General features: G+C 39.7%; 1 protein-coding gene across 2 annotated transcripts in view; it reads left to right on the top strand.

Annotated features, from left to right (window-relative positions):
- Nucleotides 1–266: 266 nt before the first annotated feature.
- DNAJC3 (DnaJ heat shock protein family (Hsp40) member C3) overlaps nt 267–18,978 on the top strand; it is a 31,121-nt gene continuing 12,409 nt past the window's right edge. For both annotated transcript variants that reach the window (XR_004982623.2, XM_036407046.2), the window contains exons 1-6: nt 267–437; nt 6,358–6,468; nt 9,461–9,585; nt 10,606–10,680; nt 16,217–16,369; nt 17,657–17,838. Coding sequence is in view for 1 of the 2 variants with exons in the window: in XM_036407046.2 (XP_036262939.1) it covers nt 356–437; nt 6,358–6,468; nt 9,461–9,585; nt 10,606–10,680; nt 16,217–16,369; nt 17,657–17,838 (728 nt within the window). In the remaining variant the exon portion in view is untranslated. The remainder of the gene's footprint in view (nt 438–6,357; nt 6,469–9,460; nt 9,586–10,605; nt 10,681–16,216; nt 16,370–17,656; nt 17,839–18,978) is intronic.

Raw genomic sequence — 18,978 nt, 5'->3', positions numbered from 1 at the left:
AGGGCAGGAGAGGGCAAAGAGACAGGAGACGAAATGCAGACGCAGCCAGGCACACGCCCCGTGCGCCTTTCAGCGGGCGGCCGGGGCGGGGCGCCGGCATCTCTGCTGAGGGCCCGTGCCGGCCGCGCCGCCATGTTCGGTGAGGCGCCGCGCCGGGGCGGGGCCGACGCGCCGGGGCGGGCACGCTCGCGCCGCTCCCTCACGTCCGGCGGCGGGCGCCAGGCAGGGGCGGGCGCGCGCGGCGCGGCCAATCAGCGTCGCCCACGACCCTGCCCGGAGGAGCTGGAGCCGCCGCTCGGTTGGGCCCGGCCCGGAGCCGCCACTGTCGGGACCGGGGGCGGCCACGGAGGAGGAGATGGTGTCCCCCGCTGCCTCGGCCGGGCGCCTGGGCTCCGCGCTGCCCTTCCTGCTCGTGCTCCTCGACCTGCAGTACCAGGGTGAGCCGGGCAGGGGTCCCTGTGGGGCTGCGTCGCGAGGGGGGCAGTGCCGTGGCCCGTCGGAGTCGGGCCCTCGGCCGTGGTGGCGGTGGCTCGTCTCCCTTCCTCCGTCCCTCCTGCCGGGGCTGCGCGGTGTCCGCCATGGCGGCGGGGCATACACCCCACGCTCCCCCGCCGCCTCCCCGGGCCCGTGTCGTCTTGAGGGGGGGCATATTTCGGGCAGGGGTGGGAGGAGGGAGGTACAGCGCTGCCAGCTCATCGCTCGGGGCTGTGGCGAGGGGTGCGTAACGAGGGCACGGCCCTGCCGTGACCTGTTGGGGTTAGTGGGAGATCCTGGCGGAGCGCTTGGAGGCGGCTCGCTGTGTGTGCGCTGCCCGGCCTGCTCCCGGACGGGCTGGGGCTGCCGCCCGCCACTGCCAGGCCTCGGGTGCCCTGGTGTCCTCGAGTGCAGCTGGGTGACAGCATTGGCGTTCTGTGCTAGCCGTGAATTTCCCACTCCCTTGTGGATTTCGTGTAGTTCCGAAGTTCAAAGGCTTTTCCAGTTGCCCTTCTCAGCCGCAGGCAGTGTTAGTACCACACTTAGAGATTCGCTGTGGCTTTTGATGGTTGCGTTGAATTGGTTCTGTTTTTGTTTTGTTGTTATGGTTTCTGTTGGGTCTGTTGGGTTCTTGTTAGTTCTTTTTTTTTTTTTTTTTCACCTCTCTCCATTAGTATTTGAAGTTCAGCTTATCTGTGCTTTGTGTAGCTTATTTACTTTCATAGTATCCTGCCAGCAACACCTGTGTAGCCAGACTTTTATTCACAGACTGCTGTTAGGTTTCTAACTCTGCTATAGAATGGTGGTTACAGTCAGGGTTTCACCTGAGGGACATTCTTTTCCTGCCAGTGGCAGATGGAAGTGGAACTGAAGCTGTCAGTAGTCAGAAAAAGGCTATGGGCTTAAGGAAGATGTAGGTTAACATTAAAAATTCAGTTGATACACTAAATTAAATAGTTCATCTGGTCAGGTGGCAACAGGAACATACTGTGGGAAAGATACCCTGCATTAGACATTAGACCATGCACTGTGGTGTCAAATTGCCTTTTTTTTTTTTTTAATATGCATTCTAGTATTGTTAGAAGACAAATAGTAACTTTTGTCAGAGTATACTGGTTTTTTTTCCCCTCTTAGAATGTGGTGCTCCTGCTGAGGATTCTTAATTTAGAGCTGCCAGCCTATTTCAGGTGTGTGGTTTAATGGCTGTTTGGGCTTAGCACATTTCCTAATTTGAGGGACACTGTCTTAACTTCAGTTAATAAAGATGTAGTGTACAGTAATAAACTGAGAAATGGTAGTACTGGATCTTATTTACTGAATTCACTAACTTCTTAGTTTAGGAGTTAATTTTTCAGAATGTGTAGTTAGAGAATTTTTGGGGGGTTATGTTATTTAAGTATCAAGTTTTTTTTTTCCTCACAAATATTACTAGTCTTTGAGCTCAAAGGTATTCATAGTCACATCTAAATTTGTATCTTGATGTCTTGATAATAGAAGTCTGTCTTTTGTCATCTGATTCATGAATCTGGAAGAGTCATTCTGTATTAATTTTGTATTTCACAGTTGATGGCAATGAATACTATTTATATCTGGTTGATAAATACACTTAGTAAAAACGTTTTTGATTCCTCCTCTTCACCTCAATTTGTGATGAATTTGGCACAGATCCTCTTTTGGGAAGATCCATTCTCTACTGCTGTTTGTCCACACTAATCACAACAAAAAGAGGTGACTGAGGAGGAATAAAGGAGTGTTGTTCATTTTCCCCCTCTCCTTCCTTGTAGCAGAAGAAAGGAAATGTAATATGGGGAAGAATAAAGGGGCTCTGAGTATACAGAACCCAATTAAGTTACTGTCAGACCAGAAGCATTAAGTATTTCTTTTTCTCCCCTCACCTTTTTTTTCCCCCTAAGTTTGGGAGCTTTTTTGGTTTTTTCCTTGGCCCCAAATACAAAGGCTGCTTGAGGGTAGGGCTTTTTTTGTCTGCCAGTCTTTGCTGTGTTTACCAACTTCCTTTGCAAACGGAAGGAGTGAAAACTTGATGGGTGGAAGTTGCACATATCTCTACTGTATACTCTGAGGCTCCTTGCAAACCTCAGAAATGTTGCTTCTGAAACTGTTGGTGTTTGTCCATATCTTACCTAGTTCAGTCTAATTCTTGAAAATCATGTTAGCAAATACACCTAAAGCAAAAACCAAACTGTTGAAAAATAACAGCAGACTTGAGATTCAGGGTCATTCTGATAAAAAAATGTTGCAAAAGCAGGATCTCCCACTCTCCTGACAAGATAAGGCAATCATTAAGCTCCTCTGTGGGGGAAGAATAAAGGTCTAGATGAATGCAGTTAAGATTAATGACATGCATGCTGCTGCTTTATCATTGAAATAACTGCCTTTGGTACATAGCAGGAACTAATTCTGTTTGTTTTCATAATCTTGTTACTCAGCTTGGGAGCAAGTTTTAGGGAAAAGTAGGTGGAAATTCTACAGGGGGGAAAGCAGGAATGTGTAGACAAATCCAACATCTTGAAGCTGTTCTCAGCTTGCAAGGCTTTCTTGAGTTCTTTGCAATGTGGATGGGACCGATTATACAGGGATATAGTTCAAGTCTGTAGACTTAGGTGCCTACATATTAGCACCAATTACCCTAATAAAACAAAAATCCTACCAGGAAGTTATAATTTATTTGAAGTGAGTGTATTTAACTGGAAAAACAGGTTAGCTGCACCTGCTTGTCTTCCCTGTGCCTTCTGATTGTTGTCTCTTGAACAGTTGTCAGAGTTAGTACCAATTACATGGAAATAGTCTGGGGGTTTGTGTTGTTTGGTTTCTTTGTGTTGTTTTGGCTTTTTTTTTTCCCTTTCTTTCTTTTCTTTTCTTTTCTTTTCTTTCTTTCTTTCTTCTTTCTTCCTTTTCTTTCCTTTTTTTTTTTTTTGACTCTTAGACTCTTTCCTCAGACTTGCAAGGATTCCAGGCTCTGAACTTATCTAGAATATTTGACTTAACAGCTCATGTGTGTGGTTGTTTGAGGCCCAGGGTGAATATTTAACATTTAGGCAGTCTTTAGAAATTATATGCAAATTAAAATACATGGAAGTTTTTAAAAATAAGTTGTAAGCTTGCATATCTCTTGGGTAAATTTAGTTTCTTGGTAGAGCATGCTTCTTAACTGGGCCTGTAGTATCCAGCTCACCAATGTCTATCTGCTGTAAAGAGCTCTGTGGGGTGGAGTTTGGTGTTTTTTTTTTTTCCTCAGCTGAACTTTACTTCTTAGGCTCATTCCCAGACCAAAGAGTGCATAGGTACCCAAATAGGTTGCAGAGAATTTGAGTCTTTGGACTCCTGTGCTTCTGTTATCAGTTTTCAGATGTCTACTGTGGGCTGCTTTATTTAGAGCAATTGTTTGCCTACAGCCAGAAAATGAATAAGCATAGATTTCTGTGAATAAACAGCTCAACCATCAGGTCAGTGCAGAGTGTTCCTGAGTAGTTACGGTAAATGTCACTTTTCATCATGGTTAGGCTGATGATGCAGGCTGCTTCTGGAGATTCATGCACCAATTTAGGATATTCAGCAGCTTGCAGAGCTGAGGTTTAATGTATAGTTTAATGTATGTCAGTGTTTAATGTATTTTACAGGGAATCTAGAGGACTTCACAATTTGCTTCTTCATTTATCCATGTTGCTCCTGCTTTTCTTACTTGTTTGCTCTCAGTGGTCACCTTTCTCATTGTTTTACTAATTGTCTTCATTATTTTCAAGGAAAAAGATGGCTCTTCCACCTAAGGTATTATGTAACTGTAAAACTGTACTGTACACAACATGTTTGAAAGACACTACATTGTGTAGGTACATCTTACTGTGGAAAAATCTGTTCTTGGGGCTATTCTGATGTGACTGAGTGTAAAACAAGGATGCTTGAGACTGGGGGAATTGAATCCCATATTTGAGTAAATGGAAAGTTCAGCAAAGAGTAATTTATAGCCCAATTCTAGGATACCACTCCCAACTGACCAGTTTTGAAAGATTTCAGGTATTTGTGTATGGGGAAACACGTGAGGGATGAAACTTAAGAGTTTTTAGTTGGTATTAGGTCATGTTAAATACTTCAGTCTGTTTATAGTTTTATACCTGCTTTACTGCTAGCATACTTCCAAAGCCAGGGAAATTTGTGGTGAGGCTTTTTTTCAGTTCTTGGTTTTTTCACTGTGTTTCATATACTTGCTTTGTCATTTTAAAGGACACTGGACTAGTTGATGATTGAAGCTTTAAGCTGGTGAAGGGAAATGGGCAAGGAAGAATGTCCTTTTTTGCTGCAAATTGGACACATAAAATGGGAATACGTTTTTTACATGCCTAGAATTGACTTTAAAATGAATCATTTTGTAAGATCCTCAAATAATAATTATTTGTGTTGTAGGCAGTTTTAAGTCCATCTACTTAAAAAAATATTCACTGGAAATTTGGGACTTCATGAAGTAATTTCCATTAATTAAAAAAAATTGCTTTCTATCATTGTTCTAAAACAAATAATTGAGTTGAGCCCTTGAATCCAGTGTGCTGACTTATTGTCAGTCTTTTAGCAGACAGAACTTTCTCTAGTGGATGCAGAGAGGATTTTGTTCATTTTAGTAGAGACAGCTCAAGGATTTTCTTGTAATGTGGAATCAAAAGAATTATGAGCTGTATCATGGTGTAGAAAGGAAAAAATAAATTAAGGTCCCAGGTGTTGAGAGCTCCTACATCTAAAATCGTGATAATTTGGTGATAAGAAATTACTGTTTGTTCATTACAAATACGTTGTGGTTTAACCACTTTTCATTGTGAGAAGTTTGAATATATTTTCCTTCAATCAGTTGTACTGTAACATTTTTATTTGGATTCTAAAAAACAACTCTGGAATGCTGCTGCATTTTTGTATTTAAAGTGCCTATCTGAATCAGCTCAGTGCAAAACCTGAGTGAAATAAGTTATAAATCATTGGGTTTTAATATAATGTGCTTATTCAGGATTTCAGTATATTGCCTTGCTTAAATCTAGGCATAGGGTATCCTCTTAATAAATGAAATTTTTTCTAGTGTGAAAGTTTTTTAATAGTCATAAGCTGGTGGGTAATTTGTAGTGGAATTCTGCCCTGATCTGAAGACTGCAGGAAGCAGGACAAATGGAAAAGCTGTTGCTGAGTTGATGTACGTACAGCATGTACCTGCACTTGGCTGCTCATTTCTTCTCAGCAATAGTCTTTCCCTGTTGGTTGAGCAGCAGCAATTTATTAGCTTTAAACTCAAACTGGCACTTCAGAGACTTACCACTTCAGTATGGTTTTCATGCTGTGGTTAAAGGAAAAAGGAGTGAGAATTTTAATTGTCTAAACTTGCAGTCCTGTAAAAGTTTGCCCTGGAAATTACAAAGATGAGACAGGTGTAGTAGATGAGAAGCCAATCTCTAACTAGCCAAACAGTTCTCAGTTAAGTATGAAGTTACTATCAGGGTTATGAATTCTAATTTAGAACCTGTGTGTATTTGCTGCATGTTTGTGTTATGAGCCCTTTCCAGATTCTTCTGGAATTGAAAGTCAGAGTATGTTACTGAATGTGTGGGTGTGTATTTGGTGCCTTGTCACAGTGGGGTGCAAAGCAATGTCTTTTGTACTTTGACACATCCTAATTGGGACGTACTATGAGGTTATTAGACTGCAGGGTGCTTTACAGAATCTCAGAATCCCTTCGGTTGGAAAAGACCTCTGAGATTAGCTAAAATGCTGGAGGATGTGACTTCTGCCTCTGTCAATAATGGTTTGTTACATGTATTGTATTATCACTGTATGTGTTTGCTGTAATCAAACGGTTCATTCAGAACTTTCATCTTTTTGTTTTTCTTTAAGGAGCTGAGTGTGGAATAAATGCAGAAGTAGAAAAACAGCTTGAAATGGGGAAGAAGTTATTGGCTGCTGGGCAGCTGGCAGATGCTTTGTCTCACTTTCATGCAGCTATAGGTATGTATCTCAGGGAGGTGACTCTTGTACTGAAATACCTTTGGGTGGGTTCTTCCCACTGTTTGCTTCATTAAATATCCTGCTTTCTTGCAAATTGCATTCCATGAATCACAGAATTTGGGGTATCTTTATACAGCAGTTTGGACAGAAGCCAGCAGAGATGCAGTAGAATATTTATGCTTTGGTTTTGATAAAAGAAAACTGTTAAATTAACTACACAATTCATAAACACTTAAGTCACTGTTGTTCTAGAAGCTAGCTGTATGAGAGGAATTATAATTGACTCTGATACTGTTTGATGAGGTATTCCCTGTCTGTCTAATCCCATCAAGATCAGTTTTCATCTTTATGATGTTTTTCAAAGTATGAGTATGTCTTTGAAAGGCTGACTTTATCCATGCTTTCTTCTATCCAGTGCTGTAAAAAATTCAATGTTTAAAATAGTCACTTTCTCTCTTCTTATTTTTTCTTAATTAAATCTTGAAGTAGGTGGTATCTCAATGAAACTGATGCTGCTCTCATGTTTGAGATACTGAATTGGCAGTGGAGAGCAAAATCGTCCCTCTTTTGTAGTCAGACAGTGAGTTTGTTCTTGTTTGGTGTTCTGCATCTTCAGCAAACTGAGAAGTTAAATGTTTGCTTTTAAGAATTTTAAAGCAACTTAGCTGATTAAAATCCTTTAATTGAAGCATAGAGGCAGCACCAGTAAAGAGCAGTGTCCATTAACACTGGTTTCTTAATTGCATGGTACTGTTTTAAGTTGTTGGATTTTGTTATAATGTGTACAAGTGCATTTTTTTTCTCTGTGAAAAGAATATTACTGATATGTTATACATTGATGAGTCGTACTGTTGATACTTTTTAACTCATGCCTTGGTTTAATAGTGAGATGTAAATGAAACATGGCTTGCTTCTGAGTTATTAATATTTTCTTTGCATTCTCCAAAATCGTTCTCCAAGACTTCCTTTATATAAAGAGAATGGAGGAGGCAACTTCCCTTTTTTTCTGTTGTGGAAGTTCCTTGTTCCACCTAGATGCAATCTGTTATTCCTTTGGTTTCTATGTTGCTGCCAAAGGGGGGGGTCTGTGCACAGTTAGTGCACAGTGGCTAGGGCAATGTACTGTGGGGTCTGTGCACAGTTAGTGCTGCAGCCTGATTTTTTCCTTTATTACTGGTTGGCAAACTTGAACTTGGATTGGTGAGGAGACCAGTTCAGTGTGTGGCTGTGCAGGTCCTGGTGGTGTTGTAGAGGCAGCAGTGGTGTGAGGTGCCTGCATGGGTGAAACCCACTGCTTTGCCAGCTGTGCTAGAGCAGCTTGTAGAAATATGGTATGACCACCTCAGTTGTGACCTTTATGGGGTTCTTATTTGGATGCTGATTTTAGCCTGATTGCCTCATTTTCATCGGATTTCTTTGGATTTTGCCTTTTTGCAAAGATTTTAAGCATGATTTGCCAACTGTGCTTGTGAGGAGGTAAGAATTCTTTCCTGGCTGTACTGCATCGTTGTAGGCTGTGAGGTAAATAGATTTTTCTGTCTTGTCTCAGGCAGTCTATTTTTGGTTTTTTTGCAAACATCTGAAATAGATGAAAACTGCTGTCCATATTACCTCTCTTCAGTTAAATTTTCTACTCTTTCTTCCATCCCAGCTTATGCCTTCTGTCTGGGTGTCAATTGCTGTTCATTACTGTTGCTGGAGTACTGAGGTAAAACCAGATAATCATCTGGTGCTGAAATGTGCTTTCTTTGTTAGCTCTTTCCTGCCTTTCATCCTTTGTGTATTAATCAAGTTTCTTAATTTCAGCTGTCGATTAGTACTTAGCCTTCATCTTCAGGACTCAATGCTGCTTTTTTTTTTAAGGGTAGTAACAGTTGAATTTATTTGATGTTTATAATGCTGACATACAAAGAGGCATAGAGCATGGGAGTGCCTATTAAATTTCAGCTCTGGAGATCAGCATTTCCACAACCAAGATACTGTAGAGGAAGAGTGCAGATAGCTTCTTCTTGGTAATGGAGGTGGCCAGCTATGAAACTTCGTTGCTGAGCATAAGATTTTTGGTGGTGCTATTTCTTCCGTTTATTTTGAAGTTCAACTTTAACCTCAAATGATGTGAGGAAGAAAAATACTACTTCTGTTCCTCAGATATGGATGTTCTTGTCTGCAAATTCTGGATTGATTATTATGTTTTTAATAGCATAGTAAAAGGTTTTCTGTATTCCAACACTGGGTTACTTTTCCTTGAGAGCCCACAGTAACTGTCACCTGTTTCTGTGAAATACTGCATACAGAAGAAAATTAAGAATATTTTTCTTGTTTTCAGAGACTGATGTTTGCCTCTTGTACAGGAGTATGTGCTAGCTTGGAGAGTGTTAAAGTTGCTGGATCTTGGAATTTTGACCAGGAGACTACATGGAATGTGTGGGCCCTGAAGTTAGCCTTCATGTTGATAGTGTGTGCATTTGTCTGCTGGTGAGAGGGAATGCTGGTGCCCACTTTACTACTAAGGAAAGAAGTTGCTGATATTTCAATGAATGATATAAAGAGTTAGTGTCTGTGTTGACATTGCACTAACATATTAGTAATTTTGGGAGTATTTTCATGTGTCTGATATGGTGATCAGCACCTGGGCTGGAAAATGATGAATTAATGTACTTTCAAATGTAGGCCTGTAGTTGGAGGTAAAGCATTATTAGTATGTAGAGGCTGTTCTCCCATATAAAGCTGAAGAACACATCCACGTTTGACCTTCACTCTCAATTATTTGGCATTTACAGTATTTGTGTAATCTTTATTGTTAAATAATTAAACTGCATAGAAAATACTGCTTGCATAATGTTGCAGATTTTATGTCTTATTAATGTATACCGTTGTTTCCAGTGGCTTAAAAGGCAGATGGTTGATATATTTTTAGTCATTACAGTTCCACTGTGCCAGAAATTTTAGTAGCTTTGAGATAGTATTCTGATTACTGTTTGTTCATTTGCAGAGGGAGACTCGGAGAACTACATTGCTTATTACAGAAGAGCCACAGTGTACTTAGCCATGGGCAAATCTAAAGCGGCAATTCGCGATTTAAGTAAAGTGGTTGAATTAAAGCAGGACTTCACATCAGTAAGTATTACTGGAACTGAAGATTGCTCAAGTGTAAAAAAAAAAAAAAGAACTGCTTCAAAGAAGGTTTGGGGTTTTTTTCAGACTTTGCTCAACAGGAATAGTGAATCATTGTCCCTCAGAGGACTTTAAAGTGGGTCAAATAATAGCAATGGTGTATGTGCCTTAATTTGCAACGATGTTGAGTACAGTCTAGACAGTTATTTGACCAACTACTAGTTTTACTAAGTTCATGGATTTATACTAAACACTTCTCTCACTTGTGGTTATTCTGGTTGTTCACCGAGGCTTTGCCATTTGGGACAGGGAGAAGAAAGCACACAGATGCCTCTGGGTTTTTTTTCTCTTAATCAGCGTTAGATCTGAGGTATCTGTTCTCCACAGTAACTGTCCTAATCTCATTGCTGTTCCTGTGTGACTGTTGCAAGCTCAGATTTGCCTACCCCTTTCTCCATTCTGTGTACTATATGCAGAGACTGCCTCACAAGTTGGAAACTGATGCTGAAGTCCTCTCAAACTGATTCTCTCACCTCCCTTTTTTGTGGGCAGTGGCATGTCCTGTATAGTTGACAATAAAGGAGCAAATGTTAAATTCACTGTTGTATGAAAATATTCTTATTAGAAATCAAAGTCTTCTAAATCACTTCCTTTTACTGTAGCTTCTATTATTCTGAGAGTTTAATGAAATAATTAAATGTGGGAATTGTTTATTATTTCTGCTATTTATTTAATATGTAAGCAATTATAATCAGGAAAGTGGTGGAAAGTCACATTCACTTTGATTTGTGAAACTTCTTACATGAGTTCTTTTCATAAAAATTGTCTGCTTTTTGTCCCTCAGTTCTGGTGCAGAGCAATCCTTTGCCATTGAAGAGGCCTTACAAGAACATTGTTAAATCAAAAAGACAAAGAATGGGTGTCATGATCCCTGTTTCAGCTTGTTAGCTGTACTAAAATGAAACTTGTATTCATAGTTTGCTCTATTCCCATTTGTAAATAAAAAGTTATGTTTCATTTCAGGCAAGATTACAAAGAGGACACTTATTGCTTAAGCAAGGGAAATTCGATGAAGCAGAGGATGACTTCAAAAATGTGGTAAGTTGGAGACCAGTGTTGAGCTACATCACTACTTTTTAAGGTTGGGTTCTGAGCCAAGGTCACATCTGAACTCTGATGCTCTATAGAGTATATGCTATCTAGGCCTGAGTTTGTCTTTCCTGTTCTTTGCAGGCATAGTAGCTAAGCAACATTTGTATGAATAAATGACCAGTGAAGTTGCAGTATAGTGATGCAGATGAAATGGGATGTTGTCTGAAGCAAAGGAGCACTTTGGAAAGTCTTTCTTGTGTGTGCCTGATACTTCATGATCTCTGCTTACTTGTAGCTGAAGGGAGCAGCCTTCATTCAGGAAAGAGTGATGTAGTTGAACTCTGGTTTATATCACTATATTGATGTCTCCCTGGGAAGTCACTAGGGACATCATGGATCAACCTTTGCAAGTTCCTATCTCTTTTTACCTGTTGCAAAAGAATTGTTGACTCTTAATTTAGTCACTGAGTAGTTAAATCAGTACATTTACAGTGGCATCCCTCTGTCTCCTAATCTGCAGAGTCTCCATGTTCATGAATGTCTGACAGTACTTTCTTTCCATGATCAGGAATTGTGCAGGTTCCAGCTACAAGTACTTGGATATTACCCACCTAAAACTCACTTGGGCTATTTTTAGTTTTGATGGGTATTTTGTGCATTTCAGTCCTATGCTGCAAAGCTAAGCTGATTTAACCCCAGGAAAAAAGCCCTCAAAGAATGTGAATCTAGATTTCCTCTCTATTGCACAAAATTAATGTAAATATGAGTATGAATAAGATACATTCTTCATTCTTGCTTGCTCTTCAAGAGTTGTTAGTTTGAGCAGCTGATGTGTCCCTTAAGCCAAAATAAGAAGAATTTGCAAAGAAACAGATTCTGTCTTGTTGGCTGTCTCTGAAGAGACCGATGAAAAAAGAAGCTTGTGTGGTCCAGATTGCAGCTGTTTAATGGAAATCTTACTAGGAAGTGTGGATGACAAAACTGGAGTGGTTATTCTGTATGTTCTGCAGGGCAGCAACGAGGAATGGCTCTTGCAGGTAGAAATGCACCAGGCAGTCCTTGTGTCTGTAGCAGAGCTCCAGCAGCTTACTCTGAAGTTCACATAGCAATGGCACCTCTGGCTGCTCCTTCCTCAGTAAGTTTCTCAGGAGTGTGTGGTCTGATAGCAGCGCAGCCCTGCTGTCTGCAAACGTGAGAGAGAGTCATTCAGCTCGGATTAATTGAGGACACAGTTGCTGCAGTAACAATTATGCAGTGTCAGGGTTGATTGGGAGTCTCTGTGTGCATCTCTCTGCAGTTACTTTTTCTTGAAGTATTGCTTAATGCTGCATATGGAATTGTTTCTCCAGTCAACTGTAAAATATCTTCTCCTATTGCCAAACCTGCTGCAAAAATTTATTTGCTGCTTTTGGTCAGTCAAATAGTTTACAATACTCAATCAGGCTTTAAGTCTGAAGTAGAACAGAGTTTCTTCCCGGAAGCTAATTTAGGAAACGAGCATATTAGTTCTCAATCTGACTTCCATTTTCCTTTGTTCTGTGAACAACATTGTCTATGTCCTTAGAGTGGTCTGTTTTGAAGAGCATAATTTTCAGTTAAGTACAATATATTCAAAGTAGTAATTTGCAATAGATTAAATTGTTCATGTGTGGAGTGGGTTAAATTGTGCTACATACCTTGAAATCTTTAAGTAGAATACCCATTTCTTTGAGAGGTTTTCCTTGTTTTCTAAATCTTGCAGATTTCTCATTCCTTCTCTTGTAGTCATGTTCCTTAAAAAGGGGTCTCAATAATTTAGGAGATGCAGTCATTTTTGAGGGAGAGAGGCAAGAAAAATTCAGCCCATCTAAATGGAAGGAAGGATGACAGGTAAACTTTCGCAGCTTGGGAGACCAGTGGCTTTGTGTAGAACTTAAAAATACATATAACTATTCTTCATATAAAACAATAAACATGTCCTTTAATGAGTACTTGTGAAAAGAAAATTCATGTATTCAAATTCTTTCTATATAATTTCATAGTATCAGGAGAAGGTTTCATGGTGAACACCCTAAATATCTTTAAGTGATTGACTGCTGAGCAGTTTGTACATTCCTGCCCTCTCTGGCATATTGGTACTGACTGCCTTGTGAGGCAGTGCTAGTGTGAGAGCAGGCAGTGGAAATGCCTAGCTGTAAAGGATACAGTGTTCCTTTTTGGGAGCTGAGCCTCTTGAGATTCAGCCTTCGTGTGTTATTTTTAGCTATCTTTTTTTTTTTGTACTCTGTACTTTCCTGTTGGCTGAAATTAATCATGAGATTTGGAAAGAGGGTGTGATTCAGACTTATGCGTTCACATATTAAGCAATACTACATTTCTAGAAACCTCTCCTTTTGGCCTACAGATGAATCAAGCTGATTAAATGTTTTACATGGGTCAGGTTTTCCACATGAAACAAGGAGTAAGCAGAATTCCTTTGGTGATTTTACAGAGTTGTTGCTCCTGCTGTATGAATAGTAATTATTTCTCTGCTACAACTTTGGTTTAGTGTTCATATGCTTTAATATCAAGTTCTTTCTGTTTGGGTTAGTGGTTTCTGATTAACAGAAGCCAGCAGGACAGATCTGGGGGTGCATCAACATTTGTGTGCAGGGCCTTGAGCCATGAAAGCCCTGGAATGTTTATTTTACCTGTAAGCATGTGATTTTGACTGAAAATAAAAGGGATACTTTCATTGATGGTAGGCCTTCTGGAAAGGTGACAAAAACAATGCAAATCCTGGCAGTCCTGTGTATGTGCCTTTCATTGTTGTCAGTGACTCTGCTTATGTTCCAGAGGAAATGCTCAAAAAAGCATTTGAGTTGGTGAATTCTGTGGAAGGTACAGAATTAGAGCAGAACTTCTGCCTTGTCTATTGGAAAGTGAGGAAAGGACAAAATTGTTATATTTCTTTAAAATTCTAGTCTCTTTTAAGACCCAACTGTAACACAGTGCAATTTATTGCAATAAATACTGTCAATGGAGGTGTCCTGAATAGACAATTCTGTCTGCCTTGGAAGAACAAACACTTCAAGGCTCGACACTGAAGGCACCCCTTCTAGTTCCACTAGATGTCAGCCAAGACCAAGTGACTGAGCTCTGAACATTGCAAATTGCTTTCTCATCTAAACCCTTGCCTGTTGCAAAATACATTGGGCAACAGCTTTCCATGGTTGGTTGTTATGTGTAACAGTACTGTTTTGGATGTAGGTGGGAGAGGCCATCTTATGGCACTGTAAGTTAATCAAATTGGGTTAAGTTACTAGGCAATCTAGTTGGCTGTTTAAAGCTCTCTTAACCCCATCTGAGATATTTAATATAGCATTAGATATTTCCAAATACATTCCTCTGTGCTACAGTGATCATCTGTAGCTTCCGAACTAAAGAATAAAAGGTATTTAAATATTTCCTTGGTGTTTTTTTTTTTTTCATCTGTCTGTCATTTTAGCTGTGTTACCTGATAGGTTACCAGTGCAGGGCTTTCATCTGTGCACTGTCCTTGAGTGCATGGATGTCTTGATTTTAGATACCACAAACCATGGAGGTTTCCTCAGTTCCCTTCAGGATGTTTTTCACAAACTGAATGAGCTGGCTTCTTTTTGCTTTAGTTAATGTTACTTATTTAAACATCATAGCAATATGCTATTACTTGTTAGGAACTTATGAGTGTGTATTTTCATCATACTGTAGCACACGCTCAATGACTTTTGTTTGAATGATACCTTGAAAAATTTCTCTGTCTTTAACTGGACATGTGCTACCTAAAATTACCTAGGATGATTGGCTCAAATGGTCTTGGTTACTGTTGGACTTGCCTCCATGATTGTAACGTTGCTTTTCATATTCCGCTGACATTTTCTCCAAATACATTACAAGAAACATACCGTGAGTCTAAGGAGTGTGATGTTATCATAAGTTTTTATGGAAGTGTAAGGCTTATCCATACCAAAGGCTCTTAATTTTTAAGGAGGAAATGCTGAGAAATTAAGGAAGAAATCAAACAAATCTGCTGGAACTAAGGAGTTCGGGACTTCAGAGAGTTTTGTGGACTTGGTATTTTTTGAAATTACAGGAGTAGAAATTTGCCTCTGCTACAAGCTCCAGATTTTAGGGAGAGAGTGGATGCACGGCATCAAGGGCTTGTAGGCAGAGTTCTAACCAGAAGAAAAGCTTTATGAGACTTATATTGGGAATCTTAAAGAAAGAAAACTTGGATCACGTTCCTCTCCTCTTACTGAAAGACAACATAGGGAATAAAGGAGAATTTTCAGGTCTAGGTACAACTTGAGTTTTGCCAGGTAAAATGAAAAATTGCATAGGGTTCAAAAAGATTTATAAAGAGAAATTGAAGACAGTGTGGGACTTGTGCATGATTTTGGTATAGCATTTAGGCTCTTTCATATACTCAAGTGGTAGAACCAGGGGAAATTCTGGTAAAGGACCATCTGAGGGCTGAAGTTGAATTATGTTAGAGACATAAGCACAAAATACATGTCTTTCAAGAACTTAGTAGTGAGAAAAAGGGAAGTGGCCACTTCAAGATAAATGGGGAAAGAAAAAAGTACTGGATGTCTTTGAGTGACTTCAGTTCACTTTCTGTGTATAGAATGCAAGATAATACAAGTTTTTACTTAAAAACAAACAAAAAAGTCATGCTGATTTGTCCCTTTTAAACTTTGAAAGTCATTCTGACCAGCAACAAGTGTGAAGTCGGTGCTTCTTTCAAGCTACAGTAATGCTACAAATTCCCTGGCTTTGCAAGGGAACGGCTGAGATTCTCTCTGGCCATGTGTATCTTCCTGGGTGATAGTAAAGTTGCCTGAAAGATATTTTTAAATTTTTTCTTAGAAAAGATAAACCTGCCCAAATGAAAGAGGCAAGTTTAATGTAATGACTTCCCCTTGCTCAGAGAGAGGGGTTAAGAGAAATAAGAGTTCTGTTAGACTTGTTTAAAACTATGTAAGAAACAGAATGCATGTCTGCCCAGCTGAGTCTTTTCCCTGGTTGTAGCCACTTAACTTGCTGCTGCAGCCAGTCTTTGTGACGAAAATGTAAGAAACACAACTTCACAGTAACAGCTGTCTGGAACATGTTTCATTTATTTCTGCTATGAAGTTATAAACATGTATAGTGCTTAAAGTGAGAGATGCAATTAGACCACGTGATTACGCTGTCTGTTGCTGCTGAGGAATCCAGCGTTTAACAGCTGATAGCAGAGGTAGATTAATTAGGTTACAAAGAGGTCCACAACACCCAGCAGGTGATGGGGAACAGTGACTGTTGTGTTTGATGTGTCCAGTGATGATTGATCAGGCATGAAGAACTGGATTTCTCTGACTTCTGACATCTTGCATTGAATCTCAAAATGTTTCTTCTGAAGTTCAGAGGTAGAAATGCTTCCAGTGGAGTTTAGAAACTCACTTTATTCTCAGTTTTAGTCAGTTCTCCATGATATGATTATTTATGGGACTGAAAGAGATCCTTGAACAAGCATTTGAGTCTCTTTTCTTGTTCATGTTTGCAGCTCAAATCCAATCCTAGCAATAATGAGGAAAAAGAAGCCCAGACGCAGCTGACAAAATCTGATGAGCTGCAGCGCCTACATTCACAGGCATTATCTGCCTACCAGCAAGAGGATTATGGAGCTGCTATTTCTCTTCTTGATGAAATCTTGGCTGTAAGTGTTAAGTCAAATGGTACTGTGAAAGTAAGAGCTTCTGACATCTTTGTTTTTGTTTAATAGTTTCTTTATTGATGTGAAAATAACTTTGGTGTAACCAGTTTAGTTTTGCTGAGCACTTTGGGTCTGTAATAGTGTTGGAGAGAGGAGAGGGCTGAGCACTAGCTGCAGAAGAAGTCATAGTCTGTCTTAAAGATACTTCAGTTAAACTTCAATTACAGATAACTTTATTGATTATACTTTCCTGTTTTTCTACAATTTATTATTCTCGGGGAAGCTGGGAAGAAGTTTTTCTGAAATCAATGAAGTTTTGCCAAGTATAGGAGTTACAGGGTTTTTTTTAATCTGGATTTTTTTGTTGTATATAGGCAGACAGTTTTAGTCTTGAGAAAATGAAGTTTTAGTCTTGAGAAAAAAGATTAAAAAAACCCCACAAAATTAAAAATGTAGATAGCTAGCTGAATTTTCCTCTTGTTCCTTAGGTAGCTGTATTTGTTGAATCTTAATTGGTGTAAATAGCCTGATAATGCAAGTGTAAATAACTTAATCATGTGGGCATTTTGTGTGTCATATAGAAATGTACTAAAAGACAGTTAACTGCTATGACTCTGTACATACAAATTGGAGTTTACAACCTTGGAGCTTTTGGTGATGAAACTGCCACAGTGCAGGAATTGGTTTATGGGGAGGTAGCGTGGAAAAGCAGGAAAGTCTCCTCTAAGATCATTTCCAACCAACTGATAAGACTTAGATTTAATTCCCTAAATCAAATTTTGATAGGCAGTTCCTCGTGAGTAATTAGTTTTGCCTTACTGTGACAATTTTACCTCTCTTTATTCTTAAAATCCAGATATTAAGGTCAAACTTGGTGGAGCTGCATCTTACCCACAGGCTTCTTCCTGGAGAACAACTGACAGCTTGGTCCTTGCTGTTCATTACCTCTATTCTTTTGGGAAGATGCAATAATTTATGATTCTGATATCCTTTCCTGGAGGCTCAACAGACTGTCCTAGTTTAAGCAATGCCAGTAGATTTAATTCATCTCTCTGCATGAGTTCATTGCATCATTTACAAAATTTTCAGGCCTTTGTTTTTCTATTTGGGCAGGTGCATCACAGCATCCACCAGGAAGCAGAAATGCTAATTTCATGAGCTCTGCATGCAGCTTGAACCTTATGCTGTTGCAGTTGGCAAAGTGAAATTAAATGGGATTTTTTTCTTTTGGGGAGAAAAAGAAGTGAAGTGTTATGGACCAAAAACAAGCTTTAATTTTGATTTCTCAAGGTTTGTGTTTGGGATGCAGAGCTACGGGAACTTCGAGCAGAGTGTTACATAAAGGAAGGGGAACCAAGCAAAGCCATTAGTGACTTGAAAGCTGCTGCCAAATTAAAGAATGATAATACTGAAGCCTTTTATAAAATCAGCAAAATATATTATCAGCTGGGGGACCATGAATTATCTCTCAGGTAATTTTACTATTTCCTCTAATCATTATAATTGAGACAGAAAATATAATTATATAGGTAATGATAAATCATGAAGTATCTCTCGTGTGAGGTTTGGATGGCGAATCATCTGTGGTCTAGATCTGATAAAGGGAGTTCCTTTCTAGAAACTAAGGATTGGCAGTGAAGAAACCCATGTTTGTTCTTGGCAAGACCAGCCATCAATGGTTCCAGGCATCTTGTTTCCTAAAACAGAAGCCAGAGTCCCTCTCCATCAGAGTTGCTCACAAGTGCTGTTTTCATTGTGTTTCTTGTAGAAGGAAGTGCTTCTCTAAATTTCCTGTAGTGGAATTTTTCTTTTAACCTTAAACCTCTGTTGAATTTAAGATGCAAACAGAAGATGTCTACATTATATTACAAGCTTAAGAATAAATAAAAAGTACAGGAGCATCCAAATATGAGGAGCTTGGGGTGCAGAGCTGTTTGCCTCTCATTCCTGCAGACAGTCCTGGATGACTTTTTGATAATGCCCTGTCCTTTTATTCATACTAAGTTAAATTTAAGGTCTTATTCCCATATGTCCCTAGTCAATCTGGCAGATAACTGCCCTTGCCCAGTCTGGACTGTTCAGTTTGTGCTCTGTGGCTAGCTGCACAAATGATGGAATTCTTCCTATTACACAGAAGTGGTTTCTGTGCCAACCATAATTTCAGATGTGTTGCCTTCATCTCCAGAATCCTTCCAATATTATTTCTGCCACAGAGTCCCTTCAATAAGGTGAAGAGAACAGAAAAAGCCTGTGTTTCTTTCCTTGGCAGATGGAAACTGCATGTGATTATACTTGCAAAAGTTTGTTTTATAGCTGGCCAAAAGTAAACATGAAATTAGGCATTGCATTAGGCATTCCCTTTCCAGAGTCTACTTAATCTTGTGAGCTCATAGGTCACTTCTGTGATGATGACTTTTGGGAGGTGGCCATCACTTTGCCCAGTGATTTCAAGGGTAGGTGGTATTTAAAAGCACGATTGAGGACACTGTTGAAGAACAGAACGGAATCAGAAAGAAAGGGATAAGCCTCTTCCTTTATTCTTATCTGATACCATTAATTTTTGCATCATGAGATATGCTGAGAAAGAGTTCTATAGCTCTTGAACTTGCTGG

The sequence above is a fragment of the Molothrus ater genome, chromosome 2 (genome assembly GCF_012460135.2).
Source record: "Molothrus ater isolate BHLD 08-10-18 breed brown headed cowbird chromosome 2, BPBGC_Mater_1.1, whole genome shotgun sequence".
In the NCBI taxonomy this organism is placed as follows: domain Eukaryota; kingdom Metazoa; phylum Chordata; class Aves; order Passeriformes; family Icteridae; genus Molothrus; species Molothrus ater.
Note: the sequence above shows the minus strand (reverse complement) of the source record. Positions and strands in the feature narration are given on the sequence as shown.